At 44.6% G+C, this 21,796-nt stretch overlaps 1 protein-coding gene across 3 annotated transcripts in view; it reads left to right on the forward strand.

The window, feature by feature from the left end:
• Positions 1-1,078: 1,078 nt before the first annotated feature.
• The window catches only part of LOC121563202 (unconventional myosin-Ic-like), a 61,386-nt gene continuing 40,668 nt past the window's right edge, over positions 1,079-21,796 (forward strand). Inside the window, exon 1 of one of the 3 annotated variants that reach the window (XM_041875194.2) lies at positions 1,079-1,595. In XM_041875194.2, the coding sequence (XP_041731128.1) occupies positions 1,503-1,595 (93 nt within the window). In that variant the 5' untranslated portion in view covers positions 1,079-1,502. Of the gene's footprint in view, positions 1,596-4,659; positions 5,110-21,796 lie in introns of those variants that run through there. The other 2 variants (XM_041875195.2, XM_041875204.2) reach the window with 2 other exon arrangements.

Consider the following 21,796-nt stretch of genomic DNA (forward strand, 5'->3'; position numbering starts at 1 on the left):
AAAGACTAAAGGATGTGTGTCACTGTCACTTCCCCTCCCAGCAGCCCCCCAGATACACAGCAAGGACCCACTACTACCACATGTACAAACAGCCATGCTCTCACACACATATCTGCATGTTCACAAGGCTGTACACAAGGCTGTGATGAACACACACATCCAGGGAACACTGTGATGGAGGATGAGAAGGAACAGAAACGTAGATGTTACAGAAGAGACACTGACCACAGCCCACTACAGCACACACACTTTGCCCAAAACTCTATTCAACACAACCACAATCAGTTTCTATACTTATCTCTCAGTCACCCTCACCACAAATCCCACCACTGACTGACCATATTGATGACCCAAAACATACAGCAATATAGAGTCACTTTTCCTTCGCCACTCATACACCCAAACCCATGCTGTAACTCCAGACTCAGCAAAACACAGTCTATCGTTGATATTCAATCCATATCAGTGTTGATCATTAACATTGTGTGGTGGCATTGCTGAGATCCCTAGACATCAGTGGTCCAGGGAGGGCAGCTTTTAAAGGGTGTGACTCTGAGAGGATGCTGAGAGGATGCTGGTCGAGGGAACAAACAGGAACCTTGGGAGGGGTCACCTTGGGGGGGCAGTCAGTGTCACAGCAAAGATCAACGGGGTCATCTGTCTGTGTCTGTGTGTGTTTACGCCATTCTGTCACCACAGACAGAGATATGGTCACAATGTCGCTGCTTCCAGCCTCTGTATGATGACCCCCTGGCCTACATCCCTTTGACCATCTGCCTGTCAACATTAATTAGTGTACCCCTTGGGGAGAGGAAACCGAAGACACTAGAAACACAAGAGGCACAAGTCCCTTATTTGTTTTTGGAGAGGTGGGGGAGGCATGTGGTGTGTACGCGTGCCTCCCAGTTGTAGATCCAGGGGAAACATGGGGAAGCAGAGTGGGTTCCTCCGGTGTTTACCCTGTGAACGTCGGGAACGTCCGAGACAGGATACATGGGTCCAGGAGGAAGCCCTGATACCCGGGCCAACCCAGAGTGCATTGCTCCACAGCGATCCGGTGTGCAGGGACATCAATTATACTGCTGGGCCGGCTGTGGAAAGAGAGCCTGACACTGTAACTATCTATACATATCCTTTGCCTGCTGAGGGGAAATTCGCACTAGAGCACTCTGCACAGAAGCAGGTAACATCCACGTGCTTTGACTGTCTTGGCCTCGTTAGATAACTGAGAAAAGAAGCATACATGTAAAAATCACTGTATGTGCTGCCAGTAAAATCATTTTTTCTACTTTAGTTTGACTTTTATTTTTTTATATTGACAGTGTAGCACAAAGTGCCATATTCCTCTCACCGACGTTAAGGGGAGGAATTTGTACAAACGTGCGAGGGGTGAATTCATTGCTACGCCTTCAGAAGGATCGAATAAGTGGACGGAGGACAGAGAGAGAGGAGGACAGAGAGAGAGGGATTGAGAAAGAGAGAAGGAAAGAAAGAGAGCGATCATGATGGAGCTGAGGATCCAGTTGATCCCTACAGGTGAGATCATCTTGTCCCCTGGGAAGAATGGAGAGAGCTACTGCCACAGCTGCACAAAGGTGAGTCCATCCATTCAACCTGCTCACTCCTCATACGTTTTAAATAACTAGCTATCCAAGAGTAGGATTTCCCTAGCCTGGTCCTAGATCTGTTTGTGCTGTCTTGCTAACTTTGCCAACCTTGGCGAGACAGCACAAACATATCTGGGACCAGACTAGGATTTGCCTGTGTGAATGTGAAACATGATCAGATGAGTAGAGCTGATGCATAATTTTAGAGGTTAACTGTGCATAGGAAAAAAGTTGTATACCTTGGCCGCTCACTCTGGTTTTCACTTGACTATGTACAGTAAATTTGTTTGTGCCAAATAGTTGGCTTGACAGAGTGCAATCAATATCATCCTCATTAGATTTTTCCAGTCAGTGCCCGCAGTCAGAAAACACGTGCTAGGCCATTGATGTTGATTATGCATACTGACTGGTCCAGCAGAGTGCCAAGTGAAAAATGTTACATGTGGCATATAATGTGCTGGCTGCTGCAGTGTGTATGGAGAGTGGGAAGAGGTGTGAAAAGTTAATCCAATCTAAATGCAGATTCAGAAAAGGTATACAACAGAAAAATGGATGGTGGAAAGGCACTACATTTCAAGATAGAGGGCGTAATTTGAATAAACTAATTATAAACAATAAGAAAATCCAAACCAACTGAATGGTTGATTGCCACTTAAATAACTATATTAACATAACACATTATCAATTTAAAGAAGGGTAACATGTTTCTCTATGGAATGGGGAGAGGTGATAAAGGGGGTGGGACAGGGTCTCCGGTTCACACAATCTAAGGAATGCAGGGTGTGGGCCTTTAAATCAGACAGCATTTGGTGAAATAACAGGCTGTGCCATAGAAAGCAGTGCAGGTTAATGGAATGTTGGACTAGTACACAAACCAACTTTGATCTTAAGAATACATAGAGATCTATAGTGTACAACCAGTGAGACATTATTAACTTTATCTGATCAATCTTAGTTTATCAAGTTTAGTTTGAGCCTTATGTTAATTCAGTGAGCAGGAATGGCTAATGACAGGAATGGTATGGAATGTAGGTGAGGAAAAGACAGAGACATTTCGGAACAGCACATGCATTTCCCATGCATCCCAACATTCCACCACGGTCACATCATCCTCCTGTGCCTCTGATTGTGTGTGTGTGTGTGTGTGTGTGTGTGTGTGGACTTGTGAACTGAAGGCACGTGTAGTGTGCGAGTTAATGAGTAGGCATATGCACTATTTTCTAATTCCTTATCGAGAATTAAACAATGCCCTCTTCCAGTTTCACACAGATTCTGTGGTGAGAGACAGAGACACTCCCTGGAGAACAGTCTCTTTCCAATGAACAGGGCCTTGTCAACAGGATACAACCTTTCCTCCCAGCATGGTTAAAGCAGAGGGACGAGGGCTAGCACAGCTGGGTGGTGTGTGTGTGTGAGAGAGAGTGTTTGTATGTGTGAGTGAGTGAGTGAGTGAGTGAGTGAGTGAGTGAGTGAGTGAGAGAGAGAGAGAGAGAGATACTGATAGGGAGGTGGGCTATAGTACTGAATCGATCACTACCTCCTCTGGCAGCGGTGTAATATTGCAGTCCATTATCACATACAGGCAGGCAATTGAACTGCAAAGGTCACCTTCACATGGGAAGAGGATGTGTAATATGGCACCAATAAAAATGCTGACAATAATAAGGCAATGCTGACAGTGGACTTTTGTTACAGTGTACATGCCTCAGACCTATAGCCTACTATGACAGTATAATATGTATAATAGACTAGAATAACATTAGCATTTATAACATTTATAGCAATAACAAATTGTTGAATTCGCTGCCACAGATCTGATGAAAAACGCGCATGCGGCCACACCCTTTCCAAGAAACATGCTATGCATGGCAGCACGCGGCCAGAAGGTGTAGTGACAGGTTTATTGACAGTAGAGGGTAGAAGAACACTACTACAAAGTCAGCGAATGGAAAGTGAGTTGAAAGCCGTCGGCGGTTTTTCTTTTCTCATTTAGGGTCATTTTCAACTGCATGTTCTCACCAGTACAACAATATTTACAGACACTCTCAACCCTTGTTCTTAGGGTAGGAGCTATAGGCATACATTCCATATAGGCAAACACTGAATATGCTAATCAAAGCAAGGAAGTGTGCTCTCACAGTGCAAAATTAGGTTCACACAGGGCTATCAAATGCAAACGTTGCATATGCTAGTCTATTATGGGTTACGCCTGTTGAAAACAGTTTAAAAATAAAATAGTGACGGCATGATGTAAAACAAATGATATCACTCCTTAAGTCTGTGGGATGGGTCGCGAGAACTTCCTGGTATCAATGATGCATTCATAACCAAGTGTGAAGGTGGTATTTACCATATACGACTGGGAAAAATCCACTTGAACTCCCCTCCAACTCATGGGAAACTCGTCTATTGCCGCGGTCACGTGCTAGTCGGAACTAGGAAACACCGAAATGTCTGACTTGCTAACTGGTTGAACGCGGCACGTGTATAACTACAACCAGTTATTAAGTCGGAAATGTCCGAGTTCCGACTATCACCTGAATGCCGCATATCATCTCTGCGCTCCGACTTCTCCAACGTGATGCCCTCGGTTGTCACCTTGTCACCTACTAAGGAAATTACAGAATCTTCGGCAATTTAATGTAACAACAAAACATTTTTATAAAAAGCAATCTATTAATATGGTTTTTGAACACTATCATTTGTTTACCATTACTTTTTTGATATTAACAACAAATATAACACAATATACCAAATAACACAGACAAACTTTATACACAGGGGTATACACATTTACATTAAAATACATAGGCTAAGGCTTCACAGGCATTTAGGGTTCCCTTTGCTTTTACAAGGATGATAGCGGTTCTTTTAGTTTATGGTTAATGCAGCTTGTTGATTATTAGCCAATCGGCGTTTCTCAACAAGTTCAAAGCATGTGAATGCGTCCAACTTGTATTTACGACTTCACAACTGGTAATTACCACCTTCCCAATTGTTTACGAACGCAGCATAAAGGCTGTAGAGTGTTTGAAAGAGGGAGGGGAAATTGCTGACATTTGTTCCACGACTCACCGGGGGACTGAAATACTGAGTGTCTCAGAATAATATAATCATATTTTTTTTTATGTCTTACTATGACTGTTGTATACTTGAAGTCTATTTGCTAAACAACGTTACTCTTAAAAAAAAAAAAGAACGTGTAAAATAATGTAATATTAGTCTAGGCTACTAAGGCTGTGGAGAGAGTTAACCTATTGCATTTGAGAGAAGAAACCTTCACTGTAGAATTACAGCCACCAGATTGGAGTTGCTTGTGGGATCAGTAACGAGGAACCTCTGACAGGACCGGTCACATAGAGACGGAGTTCAATCTGGGGTTTTCACTATTCTGCTGGTCTAACGAGAGCGAGAACAGCTTGCTGTCTTTTTGTAGCCTACCGGTGAAGAGACATCAGGGCGAAGTAGCATACTGTGTCGTATTGACTTCGGCTCATTGAAGGTAGGTTCATCTTGAGGTACCTGATTCGCGTCCGTTTCCTAAATAGGCTGTTACATTTGTTACAAAGTTATTTTGTAGCTGGAGGAAGTTTGCGTGCGTCATATTTGTGACAATGTAGCAAGTCGGTGACGAGGCGCACGCTTGTGGGTGGAAGTCAAGTGCTCGTGCTGTATAGGCAAACAAGTCTGTGAAAACGATCGCAAACCTTCGATATCGTGTTTAGAGCTTATGTCTGATTAACCAAGGTGAATTAATTGAACTTAAGACACCTGGTGTAGCCTAACATAAAATAGTGGTTTAGTAGACAACTATGCTTTAATGGATAGGGGTACTCACACACCACCAGGCAGCTTAGCCTATTTAGTGATACTGAACAACCTAACTAGACTATCTGATTGTAACTACTACGGTAAGTCTTTACATTCGCCAATGTGTGGGATCCTGAGGCTATAAGGAGCGGCTGTCGGTCAGGGAAGCAATGCCATGTATGATGTAACAACTTTACCGCCTGAACTGCTGCCAATCCATGCCCTGCCCTGACTTATGTGAGCTAGCTGTGTGAGTGTCTTCTTGGGTGACCGGGGCTATGTCAACAAGACTGAGTGTCCACCTGTCCAATCCCAGGGTTGAGATTTGTCATTGCTCTCCACTTACATCTTATGGCTGTATTCAGAACACTTTACTTTTTCCACATTTTGTTACGTTAGTCTTATTTTTTTTTCTCCATCAATCTACACACAATACCCCATAATGACAAAGCAAATACAGGTTTAGAAATGTTTGCTAATTTATAAAAAAATTAATGGAAATATCGCATTTACATAAGTATTCAGACCCTTTACTCAGAACTTTGTTGAAACACCTTTGGCAGCGATTACAGCATCGAGTCTTCTTGGGTATGACTGTACAAGCTTGTTACACCTGTATTTGGGGAGTTTCTCCCATTCTTCTCTGCAGATCCTCTCAAGCTCTGTCAGGTTGGACAGGGAGTGTTGCTGCACAGCTATTTTCAGGTCTCTCCAGAGATGTTTGATCGGGTTCAAGTCCGGGTTCTGGCTGGACCACTCAAGGACATTCAGAGACTTGTCCCAAAGCCACTCCTGCGTTGTCTTTGCTGTGTGCTTAGGGTTGTTGTCCTGTTAGAAGGTGAACCTTCACCCCAGTCCTGAGTCCGTGGTCCTGAGCACTCTGGAGCAGGTTTTCATCAAGGATCTCTCTGTACTTTGCTCCGTTCATCTTTGCCTCGATCCTGACTAGTCTCCCAGTCCCTGCCGCTGAAAAACATCCCACAGCATGATGCTGCCACCACTAGGCTTCACCGTAGGGATGGTGCCAGGTTTCCTCCAGACATGACGCTTGGCATTCAGGCCAAAGAGTTCAATCTTGGTTTCATCAGACCAGAGAATCTGGTTTCTCATGGTCTGAGAGTCCTTTAGGTGCCTTTTGGCAAACTCCAAGTGGGCTGTCATGTGCCTTTTACTGAGGAGTGGCTTCCGCCTGGCCACTCTACCATAAAGGCCTGATTGGTGGAGTGCTGCAGAGATGGTTGTCCTTCTGGAAGGTTCTCCCATCTCCACAGAGATGGGAGAACCTTCGGGTTCTTGGTCACCTCCCTAACCAAGGCCCTTCTCCCCAGATTGCTCAGTTTTGTGGTTCCAAACTTCTTCCATTTAAGAATGATGGAGGCCCCTGTGTTCTTGGGGACCTTCAATGCTGCAGAAATTTTTTGGTACCCTTCCCCAAATCTGTGCCTCGACAAAATGTATTCGACCTCATGGCTTGGTTTTTGCTCTGACATGCACTGTCAACAGTGGGACCTTACAAAGACAGGTGTGTGCCTTTCCAAATCATGTTCAATCAATTGAATTTACCACAGGTGGACTCCAATCAAGTTGTAGAAACATCTCAAGGATGATCAATGGAAACAGGATGCACCTGAGCTCAACTTCGAGTCTCATAGCAAAGGGTCTGAATACTTAAGTAAGGTATTTCTGTTTTTTATTTTTTTATAAATTTGCAAACATTTCTAAAAACCTGTTTTCGCTTTGTCGTTATGGGGTATTGTGTGTAGATTGCTGAGGATTATATTTTTTAAAATCAATTTTAGAATGGGGCTGTAACATAACAATGTGGAAAAAGTCAAGGGGTCTGAATACTTTCCGAAGGGAAAGTGGAGGAAAAAAAGTATTTAGTCAGCCACCAATTGTGCAAGTTCTCCCACTTAAAAAGATGAGAGGCCTGTAATTTTCATCATAGGTACACGTCAACTATGACAGACAAAATGAAAAAAATAAAATCCAGAAAATCACATTGTAGGATTTTTAATGAATTTATTTGCAAATTATGGTGGAAAATAAGTATTTGGTCAATAACAAAAGTTTCTCTACTTTGTTATATACCCTTTCTTGGCAATGACACAGGTCAAACGTTTTCTGTAAGTCTTCACAAGGTTTTCACACACTGTTGCTGGTATTTTGGCCGATTCCTCCATGCAGATCTCCTCTAGAGCAGTGATGTTTTGGGGCTGTCGCTGGGCAACACGGACTTTCAACTCCCTCCAAAGATTTTCTATGGGGTTGAGATCTGGAGACTGGCTAGGCCACTCCAGGACCTTGAAATGCTTCTTACGAAGCCACTCCTTCGTTGCCCGGGCGGTGTGTTTGGGATCATTGTCATGCTGAAAGACCCAGCCACGTTTCATCTTCAATGCCCTTGCTGATGGAAGGAGGTTTTCACTCAAAATCTCACGATACATGGCCCCATTCATTCTTTCCTTTACACAGATCAATCGTCCTGGTCCCTTTGCAGAAAAACAGCCCCAAAGCATGATGTTTCCACCCTCATGCTTCACAGTAGGTATGGTGTTCTTTGGATGCAACTCAGTATTCTTTGTCCTCCAAACACGACGAGTTGAGTTTTTACCAAAAAGTTCTATTTTGGTTTCATCTGACCATATGACATTCTCCCAATCCTCTTCTGGATCATCCAAAATTCACTCTAGCAAACTTCAGACGTGCCTGGACATGTACTGGCTTAAGCAGGGGGACACGCCTGGCACTGCAGGATTTGAGTCCCTGGCGGCGTAGTGTGTTACTGATGGTAGGCTTTGTTACTTTGGTCCCAGCTCTCTGCAGGTCATTCACTAGGTCCCCCCGTGTGGTTCTGGGATTTTTGCTCACCGTTCTTGTGATCATTTTGACCCCACGGGGTGAGATCTTGCGTGGAGCCCCAGATCGAGGGAGATCATCAGTGGTCTTGTATGTCTTCCATTTCCTAATAATTGCTCCCACAGTTGATTTCTTCAAACCAAGCTGCTTACCTATTGCAGATTCAGTCTTCCCAGCCTGGTGCAGGCCTACAATTTTGTTTCTGGTGTCCTTTGACAGCTCTTTGGTCTTGGCCATAGTGGAGTTTGGAGTGTGACTGTTTGAGGTTGTGGACAGGTGTCTTTTATACTGATAACAAGTTCAAACAGGTGCCATTAATACAGGTAACGAGTGGAGGACAGAGGCGCCTCTTAAAGAAGAAGTTACAGGTCTGTGAGAGCCAGAAATCTTGCTTGTTTGTAGGTGACCAAATACTTATTTTCCACCATCATTTGCAAATAAATTCATAAAAAATCCTACAATGTGATTTTCTGGATTTTTTTTCCTCAATTTGTCTGTCATAGTTGACGTGTACCTATGATGAAAATTACAGGCCTCTCTCATCTTTTTAAGTGGGAGAACTTGCACAATTGGTGGCTGACTAAATACTTTTTTTCCCAACTGTATGTGTAGATACAGTATAAAAAAAGATAAGCCTACAGCATCTTGATGTTTTTGTTGTTCAATTGTTGAATTAGGCAAGCACTAAAACCAATCGATGGTGTTGTCAATATTGTTTCCCGCAACATATAACTTCTTGGGGATATTTTGTCTGCTTTTTAACTGTAGCCTAGACTTTCCATTAGAGTAGCTCGGCCGGATGCTATGATTCCCCCCATAAAAATAATTTACTGGAATTCTTGGGGGGATCATCGCTACCAGGATTCCACTTTTAGCCCACTGCAGAACAGTTTGGGGGTTGAGCTTTTTCCCAGCTGTCTTTACTCTACAGATAGTTAAGCGTCTCCCGGCTCTGTCTCAAAAAGCTTGAAACTGGCAGTGTAACATTCACAGAGCCAAACATAACCAACTGCTTGATCCCACCACATTGTTTGCATAATATCCTTTCTGCGTGTATCGCTCTGCCACTCTGCAATTTTGTTTTATGTTATTTAAAGACCCCCCCCCCCACAGCAAATGCTATTGTCATCTGCTGCTACATGTGACCAGCCAATATGTGTTGTGTGTGAACTGAATGGTGGCGACATGGGCGGCTCTGCAGACCTTGTCTTGTTGTTGCCCTCTTGTCATAGCCTGCTGTCAATGCTGCAGAGCCTTACCCCAGGAGACTTGATAGGATACACCTGCCACAGTGCCTCTTCCACCTCTAACAGGAAACTCTCAGGGTTTACTACTCAAACTTGGCCGATATGGCTGCCTGGCTGGTTGCCCTAAACCATTTCGTCAACCTCTTGGACTTGGTCTCAGACGACAGCCCACTAAACACTCACCACCAAAGTCACCAACACTGCAGCTTGTTGGATTACCTTGTTAGTTGGAACAGACGAACGGTTGGATTTGTACTAGAGACTAATGAACAAAGATTGAGAGGGGATGAAAAGGGAGATGATGTGAGTATTAGGATAGGAACATGCTAGGTCAAATAATGTAAGGTCTGACAACATTCGTCCAGGCCTTGTGAATTAGTGGACCTGGGACAGCTTGCAAAAGTACTGTACATTCTCAGTTGCTATGGTTTCACAGGTGTGGCGTGTCATACACCCTGACCGTGACTATTTTGAACATGGTCTTGGTGCCCAGAGTTTGAAAGCCAAGCAACAAAGAGATAGGACATGTCTGGGACAAGCTGTCCTGATAACAGCCACATTGATGTAGTTCTGTCCTTGAGCTGTTCTTGTCTAATTAATGTTCTGTATTATGTTTTGTGTGGACCCCAGGAACAGTAGCTGCTACTTTCGCAACAGCTAATGGGGACCCTAATAACATACCAAATACTGTGACAGTGCGGCCAGACTGATGTGTGTTTCACACCCTGGTTGAAGTGGAACTGACAACATTCATGAATTAGTGGAGGAGGACATGAAATCTGGGATCCATAGCCTGCTTCTATTTAGATACCAGAATGAGATGGTCAACGAGGGAGGGGAGTGGGACAGACAGACCGAGACTGACAGATGGGAAATGGTGGGAGAAACAAACTACTTATTGATTTGGAAGCTCATATGACAAGTCTGAGTGAGCGAGTAAGCAACAGGCCAAAGTAAGGAAGGAGAGAGCGAGAGAACATGTTTTGTGTGCATTTGCTTTTTGTTTGTTTTGAGTCTCGCTCACTTCAACATGCTATTGGTTAGTTGTCTTTGAGGTATATGCTGTGTTTTGTATGAGAGTGCTTTGGAGAATGAAGGAGGGGTAGAGTTAGTGTTTGACTTGTGCAGGAGTTCACTGGAGCTGAGTACCGGCACCTCAACTTTTCTACTTCTTGAGCTGCTGTTCCTTTTATAGAATATTAGCCCCAAAGGTATTGTGGAGCTCCTGCACCTAAATATAAACAGTACCGGAACCCAAAATGAGTACCGACACCTATTTCAGTCCAAGTCAGGCACTGGGTACATGTTTAAGCCCAGGCACTGTGCTGACTGGGTAAGCCCCCCCCCCCACACACACACACACACACACTGTGACTCACACTGATTAACCTGATGGTGTGAGATATTTGGTTAATCCTCTGTCTCTCATTCCCCGTGGCCTTCACCGTCAGGACAGGGGTAGAGTGAAGGGCTGTGGGAAAGGAAAGGCGGTGGGGCTTAGCGATTCTCTTTCCATCACTAATCCTTCACTTTGTGGTACCTCTGCTCCATTAAACTAAACACAGGAATTGGTATCAGTTGATCTAATAAGCCTATAACATCCATGGGCATGATGCCATGATTGAATTGTGGTATTATTGCGATATATGTGTTATAAAGCCTTTATGAATGAACATTTTGTTCATGGTTAACTTTGACCTCACTGACTGGAGTACAAAGTAAAAGCATTTTAGTGATAGTTTGTGCAGGCGTCCTTGTATCACGATAACCACCACGTCTTCTCTAACAAATGGGCAACACTTGGACACAATGCCTTCTATCCAGACTGGAGACTCCTGTAGTTTCAGTACTGCATTCAGTAAGACTTGACTTAAGCCTGTACGTACACTGCTTTATAACTTGTTATAAGCATGTATGAGACTGTTTATAACTACTTCTCATTAACTTGTGGCTCGTTGTATTCCAGCCCTCCTGCTCCACTCAGATGAACGAGGTATGTGCTCACTAAGAAAATGGCCCCTTTCTGTGGTAGATAACCTGTAGCCGTACGGACCTATCTCTGTGGAACTGCACCTCCTTTATAGGGCTGTGACGATACCAGTATCGCAATATTTTGTCCATGGCAAAAAATGAAAACACGATGCAGACAACTCGTTGGTCCTTTTATTTTGTTGTTGCCACAATACTAACAAGTATCGCGATACTGGTAACGTCCCGGCCATACCCCTTTACCCATTGACTGTGACTTTTCCACACCCATACCCTGAGACTGTGTCTGTAAATGGCCCATGTGCTCTCTCTCTGCTGGCACACCCACCTATTGGGACCCACTGTGTGTGTTCGTTCCCACACTCTCTGTGTACCAGCCAGAGCCCTACTTGTCCACCTTCCTGTTGTGTGTATTGTGGTCCTCCTGAGAAGTTAACCTGGCATGGATATAGCCTGGTTCCAGATTGTTTGTGTTGCCTTAACAACTCCTCATTGTCATGCCACATTTGGCAAGACTGCACAAACGGATCTGGGACCAGGCTAGCATGGAAAGTTGGATACAGTGACTGTATATAAACTTTGTTCCATTCAGTGGTTGTCAGTGCTGGGACCTTGGCCAGCAGCACTTTGCCTGCATGCCCGCCCATCCCCCGCCCATCACCCCCCCCTCTCTTTCCTGATTGGTCAGCCTGCCAGCCCTGCACGTTAACCTTGACCCAGGTCCACTCCATGACTGCCTGGACCATAAGCTGACAGCAATCCCAACCAGGTGTGTCCTTGTGTTGTCCCAACCCTGTACTGTCAATGACTCAACGTGGTAGAGGAAGGGTAGAAGAGGAGGGGAGGAGGGAGAGTATGGGTCATAGGAAAAAAATATTATTCAGGGCTGATGGATTGTAACAGGGCTGCGTTCAGCAGGACACAACGTTGTGGAATGTTGCAGATAGAAAGGTCACAAATAAAGCTGACGTGATTCCATATGCTACATGTTAGAGAGGCCTGGTCAAGAGGACTGACTGCTTTGTTGAGCTATCAGGCTTGTTCCACCAGTGTAGCATGTTTGTTCTACGTCATATTTCTATCTGAACGCCAGCCACCCACCCACACACAGGTGGCGGTGTAGAGGGACTTAGTAGTAAAAATAGTAGGAAGTGTCTCTGTCTGTCAGTTAATTGATTGCGGAATGTCAATGCAATTACAGTAGAGCCTCTGGATTGGCAAACCCATTAGCCAAACAATTCACAATGAGTTTACCGCTGATAGGCTAAATTAAATGTAGGGCTCTGAATTAGACAAGGATATTGCATAGTTCCTCTGTTAGCACATACAGACCTCCTTTTATCTCTTCTGATACATGTAATTAGACTTGATGTATTGTCTATTCAAACAAGACTTTCCAAAATCTCCATTCCGGTGTTATATCACATACTCTATCAAATAGGTTTTGCTTTTCATTCAGCTGCAAAAATGTGGTGGGAGTCTTTTGGTCTCAAACAGAGCAGGGCATGACAAGAGCTTGGCCCGTATGGGAGGCAAAGAGGGAGAGCGTGAAAGAATGCCAATAAGAGGAGGTGGAACAAAATTGAGTTACACCTGGCATAATTTCAAAGAATCCCTCACCCAATGGCCTATGTGTTGCTCCCACTACGCAAATCTCTGTCCATGCAGAAGTCCCATGCAAACACACACTAGTCTCAGCTCACTCTATAGGACACATAGTGGTACATTCATACCACACCCAAGTCTAAGTCCAGGTTGGGTGCAACTATGTGCTTGGATGGATAGCCTGCTTAGTGCACGGAGCAACTCTTCCTTTAGTGTGACCCACCCACACACTGCTGCCTATAGGCCTGTATCTCTCCATAAGCTCCTGTCAGCAGTCATCTGATCCTCTAACTGGTCCCTTGGGAGAGAAGCGAGCTAAGCCCTGTGTGTTCAGGTCCTCTGTCTTGCCTCGGGGGGTGTGTGTGAGATGGGATCCAGTAATTAGGGGGATGTGATGCGTAGCATGAGAGGGCGGGGAGGGCGCTCGCCTGTCCGTCTTTGTACCATTGTGTTGTAATGATTACAGGGCTGTCTGGTCATTCGTGGGTATTAATAATACCTAATGACCTGCCACAGAGACTGGTGTGTGTGGAGAAATAACTGTGTGTGTGTGTGGAGAAATAACTGTGTGTGTGTGTGTGGAGAAATGACTGTGTGTCATTGCCTCAGCTGTTGTCTGTGTATTTTCCATCTAAGCAGCCTGACCCCTGACTCTGCTTTGGGGGTGGTTAGGGACAAGATTCCAGAGATGTTGCAACGTGAAGTGTGTTTGTCCCCAGACTGTTGAGATCTTCCGTTGGGAAAGAGGCTGTGCTTGCTTATACTTACACTGTGAGGCTCTGTTAGGCCCAGTTCCAAGCCTGAAGTTTCATCATTCCTAGACTGCTGAATGTATTGTAAAGTCAAACCACACACAAACTCACATCATATGGTAGGTTTTATTATAATTTTCACACCTGCAAAGTCTTGATCTAGTGTAGACCAATAGGGTGAACATGTGTATGGTGTCTGTCATTGCTTTGGACAGTATGGATACTCTAGGATTGAACCATATTCATAAAGCAGCTCAGAGTAGGAGTGTTGATCTAGGATCAGTTTTGCCTTTCAAATCATAATGAATGAGAGGGGACCTGATCCTAGATCAGCACTCTTACTCTGAGACACTGGATGAATACGGGCCCTACTCTGTTAGGCTCCTATTCCCTTGTCCATAAGCTCCTGTCCTAGATGTTCCTATGAGCAGCTGAGCACCATAATGATAACCAGAGCCTGTGTGTCTGGGTGTGGTCTTGTGTGTGCTGCATGTCTGGCACGGTGTCTGCGGTTGGGAGTCAATGCGGTATGTTGTAACAATGTTTTGGTTAGAGAAGTGAGGAGAAATGGCAGATATATGGGATGGGAGAACTGGTTACATCATTTGATATGCTGTAGGATAGATAGATAGGAGGAGAGGGAGTTGGACAGAGGATTTTTGGCAGCAGTATGCGAAATCTATTATTTAGTCCTTTGTGTCGGGCAGTTGTTATTGATGTCGAATCGGCACTCGAGAAGCCATACTGAGAAAACGGGAAAGGCTGCGTTAGACATTTTGGCAACTTGTGGAAGTGCTTCTGATTCAAGCCATTTACAGTGGATCTGTGATAGTAAGCAAAGCATTAACGTCTCCAAACAAAGTGACGCCACCCGCCGGCCGACAGCACACTACCTTTCACATGAGCTGCCGGAGAGAAAGAAAATGTCCTCACTCTCTCGCAGAATCAGCTTGGCAAGGAAAAGGGGATTGAATGGAGGAGTTGAGGAAGAGAGGAACATTTGTGTGGCCAGTATTGGCCTTCTATCTCTATAGTCCCCTGTAGCTCAGTTGGTAGAGCATGGCGCTTGCAACGCCAGGGTTGTGGGTTTGTTTCCCACGGGGGGCCAGTATGAAAATGTATGCACTAACTGTAAGTCGCTCTGGATAAGAGCGTCTGCTAAATGACTTAAATGTAACTGTAGAGGACAAGAGATGGAGCGTATATGACTGCAGTGGGAAGCCTCTGTAGACTGTACTCTCTACCCCTCAGCCTGCAGCCTGCTGCCTGTAGTGGGAGCTGCCCATATAAGGCCTTCTGGGTATAAATAAGCCTGAGAGGGCCCCTCTAGCCTGGGGGAGGAGACCGAGGAGGGAGGACAGGCCCAGCTGCCCTATTTGTACTGTACTTGTATGAGTTCCAGCTGGATGGAGCCAGCCAGTGGTGTGCACAGCAGTCTCCCAGATATTGAGACAGGGACGAAAGAGAGGGTGAAGGGGTGTTGGGGGTGGGGATTAGAGAAATGTTTGGAGTTCCTCCTGCTGCAAGTCTCCGCTCGTCCCTGTTGACTCGAAAGGCTTGTTTTCTGTGTGTGTGTAAGAGTGTTGGCTGATTGCCATTGCCCTACAGCCCTGTCCCTCACACGTCTTCACACTGGACCTGTTGCCCTGAGGGCAGGGTCAGGCTCACCTCAACTGAGATGATTGGGGATTGGTGTGGGAAAGGTGGTGATTAATCACTTGTTCCTAAGGATCAGTTTAGCAGTGTAGCCTTTAATGATGAAGAGTGAAAAAGCTGATCCCAGACCAGGGTGTAGCCTTATTGTGAGCTAGACGGCTGCCCCCTTCACCTCACCCACACAGAGGAATCTCCACTGATTGATTTAGAGACTCTGCTTGCATACATATGTGTGTGTGTGTGTGTGTGTGTGCTCAAACCACTTCCTCCTCCTCATTCCTGCTGGGGTAATGGAGAGAGAGGAAGGCTAGCCAGGGCTAGCCAGCTGGCTGGCTGGGATAATGACTTTATGGAACACTGGAGACACTTCAGGAAATGCCTGCATGGCCCAAAGTGCTGGCTCCACAGAAAAGAGGAGAGTGTGTGGCAGGGTGTGTCTCTGGGCAAGAAGGAGGGGCAATCAGATGTGTAGACTGTGCATGTGTGTGAAAGCGAGAGAGAAAGTACTCTATTTTGGCCTGTTTGCTTCCGATACCCTAGCAAGCGAATTGCTGTAATATTGCTTTATGTAACTATCCTTGGTGACAAGATGAACATTGATGCTGTTGGCGGCAGTAGATTCCTCTGTAGATAGATACCTGGTGGCTGTAAATGGCCCAGAGATTGTAAGTGACCCAATGTGTACTGTGGTTATATTAGCTGATGGTACCAGGTCTGCAATACATGATGCCAAAAGCAAAGATGGAAAAGGATGCTTTATTATTTCCTGCAGATGAGCAGCATAACACTGCTGAACAAATAATCATGCTTGTGTCTGTGCTATTGTACAATGGGCCCTCCCTTGTGATCTTAGTGAATTATGTTTGTTTCCATGTTTTATCTGCTATATCCAATACTTTCCATGTGCATAATGAGCTCCCTCAGAGGAGGCTGGTGGGAGGATCTATAGGAGGACAGGGTCATTGGAATGGAATCAATGGAACGGAGTCAAACGCTGTTTCCACGTGTTAGGGGTGATTGGTACCATGCCAATGATTCCATCCCAGCCATTACAATGAGCCCGTCCTCCTGTATCTCCTCCCACCAGCCTCCTCTGATCTCCCTGTTCTAATATGTGTACTTGACCTGCAGTAATGTATGTCTTTGTGAGTTGTTAATGTATATTCTAACTATATTATTATATTTTTTCACGTGGTCCCCCCAATGGTCATGCTGCTCCCTCTATGGTCATTCCCCCCCACCCCCTCAAGTCTTTACTCTGCCTCCCCCAATGGACATGTATTTATTCATCACTGCTACAGTTGCTGTTATGTATACAGTGTTATTTCTATTGTTTTTATTACCATTTTCATTCTTTTATTTCACTTAGTCCTGCATGTTGGTGCTCGACGCCTAAGATTTTCACTTCACCCTGCAACAACACCTGCAACCCTGTACGTGTGACTATTAAACTGAATCTGAATCCTAGAAGTTCTATATTAAAAAGGAATGTAATTGAGTTCACTCACATGTATTATGGGGACTTTACTGCTCCAGGTTTTGCTCAAGTCAGATTAAAGTGAGCCTCCTACGACAGATGCTCTGTACTATAGTCACTCAGCCCTGTGTCAGGCCTACTAGCCTGTTTACTGTGGAAACATCTTCCTCTGCTGTGTATGGAAAAGTAGACAGCAACAGCACACTCACAACCCGGTGCTGCCACAATGATTCACAAAACCCAGAGAGGAAGAGGGGCACAGCAAGGGAGTCAGATAAGAGAGAGGAAACCGGTCAGTTTGAGTGTGTTCATGGATGGATTGGGAAGCCACCTGTGTCAATATAACACTGAGTCACCAAAGAGACAGCGTTGTTATGTCACAACTGAGTATGATCTCATCAGCATCCTCTTTGACCACACTCGGAGGCTGTGTGACTGAGGCTACAGCTCTCTGGGTTCTCGCTCTCTCTCTCTCGTTTTGTCTTTTGGTATCGCTTTTTCTTTACCTCTTTACGTTTGTCTGTCTTTCTCTCTCTCTCTCTCTCTCCTTTTCTGTATTCCCTCTTTTTTTAAAATCTTTTTTTTTTTAACTGGCTCTTTCCCACCCACATGGCTTACATTCTTCTGACCTAACATCATAGTGGTCTTTCATCTTCTCCTCTCCTCCGTAATCCCCTTTCCCTCCCAGTCAATCCTCCTCACATTGGGTTCATTAGCAAACTGAAGGTTACCGTCCCTCTAATATAGATTCTTGACCTCCCTCCACCTTTCCCTGTTCTTTCAATTGATAGACAGGCAAGCTAAAATTATCACACACACACACAAGCATACCACACACGCATGAATGCATGCGTGCACACACTCACACACCTATGAGACAAGACAGAGACGGAGGGAAAGGTGAGTGGATAAGAGGCTGACAGTCAGACGGTCTGGTTAGTGTCATCGTGGGGGAAGGTGGTGGTGGCTGCAGTACAGTTTTACTGCAGTCTGTAGCTAATGGATACCATTGTAGCATTGCAGAGGGCTGTGTTTGCAATTGCATGGAGTTAAATAGAAAATACAGTGGCAATGTCATTTATTATAGATGGGTATTTTAACAAAGAAAATTTGAGGAAAAAGCTACCGAAGTTCTATCAACACATTGCCTGTAGTATTCGCGCATCAAAAACTCTCAACCATTGTTACTCCCCCTTCCGGGATGGCTACAGGGTCCTCCCCCGCCCTCCCTTCGGCAAATCAGATCACGACTCCATCCTGCTCCTCCCTTCCTATAGGCAGAAACTCAAACAGGAAGTACCCCTGCTAATGTCTATTCAACGCTGGTCTGACCAATCGGAATCCATGCTGCAAGATTGTTTTGATCACGTGGACTGGGATATGTTCCGGGTTGCCTCTGAGAATAACATTGACGTATACACAGACACGGTGACTGAGTTCATCAGGAAGTGTATAGTGGATGTTGTTCCCACTGTGACTATTAAAACCTACGCAAACCAAAAACTGTGGATAGATGGCAGCATTATATACAGTAATAACCATCATACCAAAGCGCAAAACTGAACGTGCGAACCACCACATTTAACCACGGCAAGGTGACTGGGAATATGGTCGAAAATAAACAGTGTAGTTATTCCCTCCGTAAGGCAATCAAACAGGCAAAACGTCAGTACAGAGACAAAGTGGAGTCGCAATTCAACGGCTCAGACACGAGATGTATGTGGCAGGGTCTACAGACAATCACGGATTACAAAGGGAAAACCAGCCACGTCGCGGACACAGACGTCTTGCTCCCAGACAAGCTAAACACCTTCTTTGCCCGCTTTGAGGATAACACAGTGCCACCGACACGGCCCGCTCCCAAGGACTGTGGGCTCTCGTTCTCCATGGCCAACGTGAGTAAGACATTTTAAGAGTGTTAACCCTCGCAAGGCTGCCGGCCCAGACGGCATCCCTAGCCGCATCCTCAGAGCATGTTCCTTGTTCCTGTACCCAAGAAAGCAAAGGTAACTGAACTAAATGACTATCGCCCCGTAGCACTCACCCCTGTCATCATGAAGTGCTTTGAAAGGCTAGTTAATCACCTCCACCTTACCTGACAGCATGATGCTGCCACCCCTGTACTTCACGGTTGGGATGGTGTTCCTCGGCTTGCAAGCGTTCCCCTTTTTCCTCCAAACATAACGATGGTCATTATGGCCAAACAGTTCTATTTTTGTTTCATCAGACCAGAGGACATTTCTCCAAAAAGTACGATCTTTGTCCCCATGTGCAGTTGCAAACCGTCGTCTGGCTTTTTTATGGTGGTTTTGGAGCAGTGGCTTCTTCCTTGCTGAGTGGCCTTTCAGGTTATGTCCATATAGGACTCATTTTACTGTGGCTATAGATACTTTTGTACCTGTTTCCTCCAGCATCTTCACAAGGTCCTTTTGCTGTTGTTCTGGGATTGATTTGCACTTTTTGCACCAAAGTACGTTCATCTCTAGGAGACAGAACGCGTCTCCTTCCTGAGCGGTATGACGGCTGCGTGGTCCCATGGTGTTTATACTTGCGTACTATTGTTTGTACAGATGAATGTGGTACCTTCAGGCGTTTGGAAATTGCTCCCAAGGATGAACCAGACTTGTGGAGGTCTACAATTATTTTTCTGAGGTCTTGGCTGATTTCTTTTGATTTTCCCATGATGTCAAACAAAGAGGCACTGAGTTTGAAGGTAGGCCTTGAAATACATCCACAGGTACACCTCCAATTGACTCAAATGATGTCAATTAGCCTATTAGAAGCTTCTAAAGCCATGACATCATTTTCTGCAATTTTCCAAGCTGTTTAAAGGCACAGTCAATTTAGTGTATGTAAACTTCTGACCCACTAGAATTGTGATACAGTGAATTATAAGTGAAATAATCTGTCCGTAAACAATTGTTGTAAAAAGTACACAAACACTCTGGTCCCCCGTTGTAACCATTTTTCCCAAGCATCTCCATGCAGTCAGACCTTTGATTTTGTGCCACCAGGGCCACAATAATATGCCCCCCCCTCTGATTGTCTGAGTGTGACCCCCTCCACATGGGTTACTGTAGCCAGTGTTACAGTGTTACTGTAGCCAGCACTGCCACTACCTGGGTGGGGGTACCCCACCGGAATCCCCACCGTCTAGGTACAAGGTCGTCAAGGTTCTCATTAGCAACTTTCAGAATTTCCTTGTATATTATGCTCTCCTATCAGGGGGCTCTGGCTTTGTAGGACCAACCCTGCCAGGCAGGTTCAGAATCTTGAGGGGGCGGTGCTGCTCTAGTAGGTCTCTGACCACATTTATCTTTCTGTTTTGGCTGCATATAGGCAACTCACAGCAGGTCCATAAAACAGATGGGGACTCATCTTTGGTGTATGGGTCACTCAGGTGGGTGTCTAGGATATAGAATTTGGGGATCGTTCCATCATGATAGGACAATAAAAAAAAAATAGATTAGATTTATTATTTTTAAATGTACATCCCTCATCTGCACAAAATTTGAAAGCTTTCTCTCACAACCCCTGCTCACAGACACACGTTGGTTCTGGGATATGCAACCATTTCCTTTCTCACTCACTTAACGCCACACTTTTCCAAACACAAAAACGCACACCACACCTTCCATCACAATTCATCCACACATACCCACATACTGTGCCTTCTATGTCTTCTGTTTGCTATGTTTTTATCTCCACTATGTTGATTGAGTACTTGTGTTCTAATTAGTTATATTTGAAGATGTATTATTTTGCTTGCTATCTTTTCTTGTAATACCGTCTTATCCCTAAAATGTGTTTTATTATTACAATGCCTACCATGGTTATTATTGGGTGTTCCATTATTCGACTCCTCTATTAGAACTTTTAGAATAGCCATGGAGTAGTCTTTGTGTCGCGGAACATTTGGTTGTCAATATACAGTTTATCGACAACAAGAGCAACACGCTTCCCTTTTAATCTATTTTCCTTGAAGATTGGGTACAGAACTTTGCACCGTTCTGCAATCTCCCTCGGGAACTGATCATTCATGCCTATTTTCGTGCCAGCAAGTCTTTTACCTAGGCTTTTAACCATTACTTTATCCTTAAAGAAAGCAAATTTGGCAACGATTGGATGCTCATATCTCTGTCCTCTTTGTCTGAAACGGTGTACCCGTTCGAGTTGGATTTTATCGACAGCATCGAGTGGGATTTGAAGCGCTGTAAGAAAGAAGTCCTTCACAATTCTTTCGGTAACCTCTCCTTCTTTTTCTTGGATACCCGTAAGTACTAGATTTTCTCTCATCGATCTAGTTTGTATGTCTAGTAAGGCTTCTTTCAGAAAGTTGTTCTCCTTTTTAAGTTCCTTAACGTCCGTTTCTATCTTAGTGACTGTCCCTTTTAGCTTTTTTGTATCTTTCTCCATTATTGCAGCTTTTTCGTCACTCATTTCAAGACTCTCCTTCAACTCCTTTACATCCTTACTGACCAGCTCTAGTATGCCCAGTTTGTCATTTATCGACTTCAACAGATCGCTTTCCACACTTACCAGTCCCAGTGGTGAAAAGCATAAATCATCGAGGAGTCGTGTTTTCTCTTGGAGATTGATTCTCCTCGTTCATCCTCCATCATGTTTGAGTGTTGCTTGTTGTAATATTTGTCGATACATTTCTCTAGCCTTATGATTTGTTTAGTGTTATTATCCAGATTGAATGTTATTACCTACGAGTATAATAGGTGCTAATATTTAGTCTAACTTACTGATATTGAATATTACGTTATCTTGAGGTGATTCGCACCGCTG

This window comes from Coregonus clupeaformis, chromosome 5 (assembly GCF_020615455.1).
Source record: "Coregonus clupeaformis isolate EN_2021a chromosome 5, ASM2061545v1, whole genome shotgun sequence".
Taxonomy (NCBI): Eukaryota; Metazoa; Chordata; class Actinopteri; order Salmoniformes; family Salmonidae; genus Coregonus; species Coregonus clupeaformis.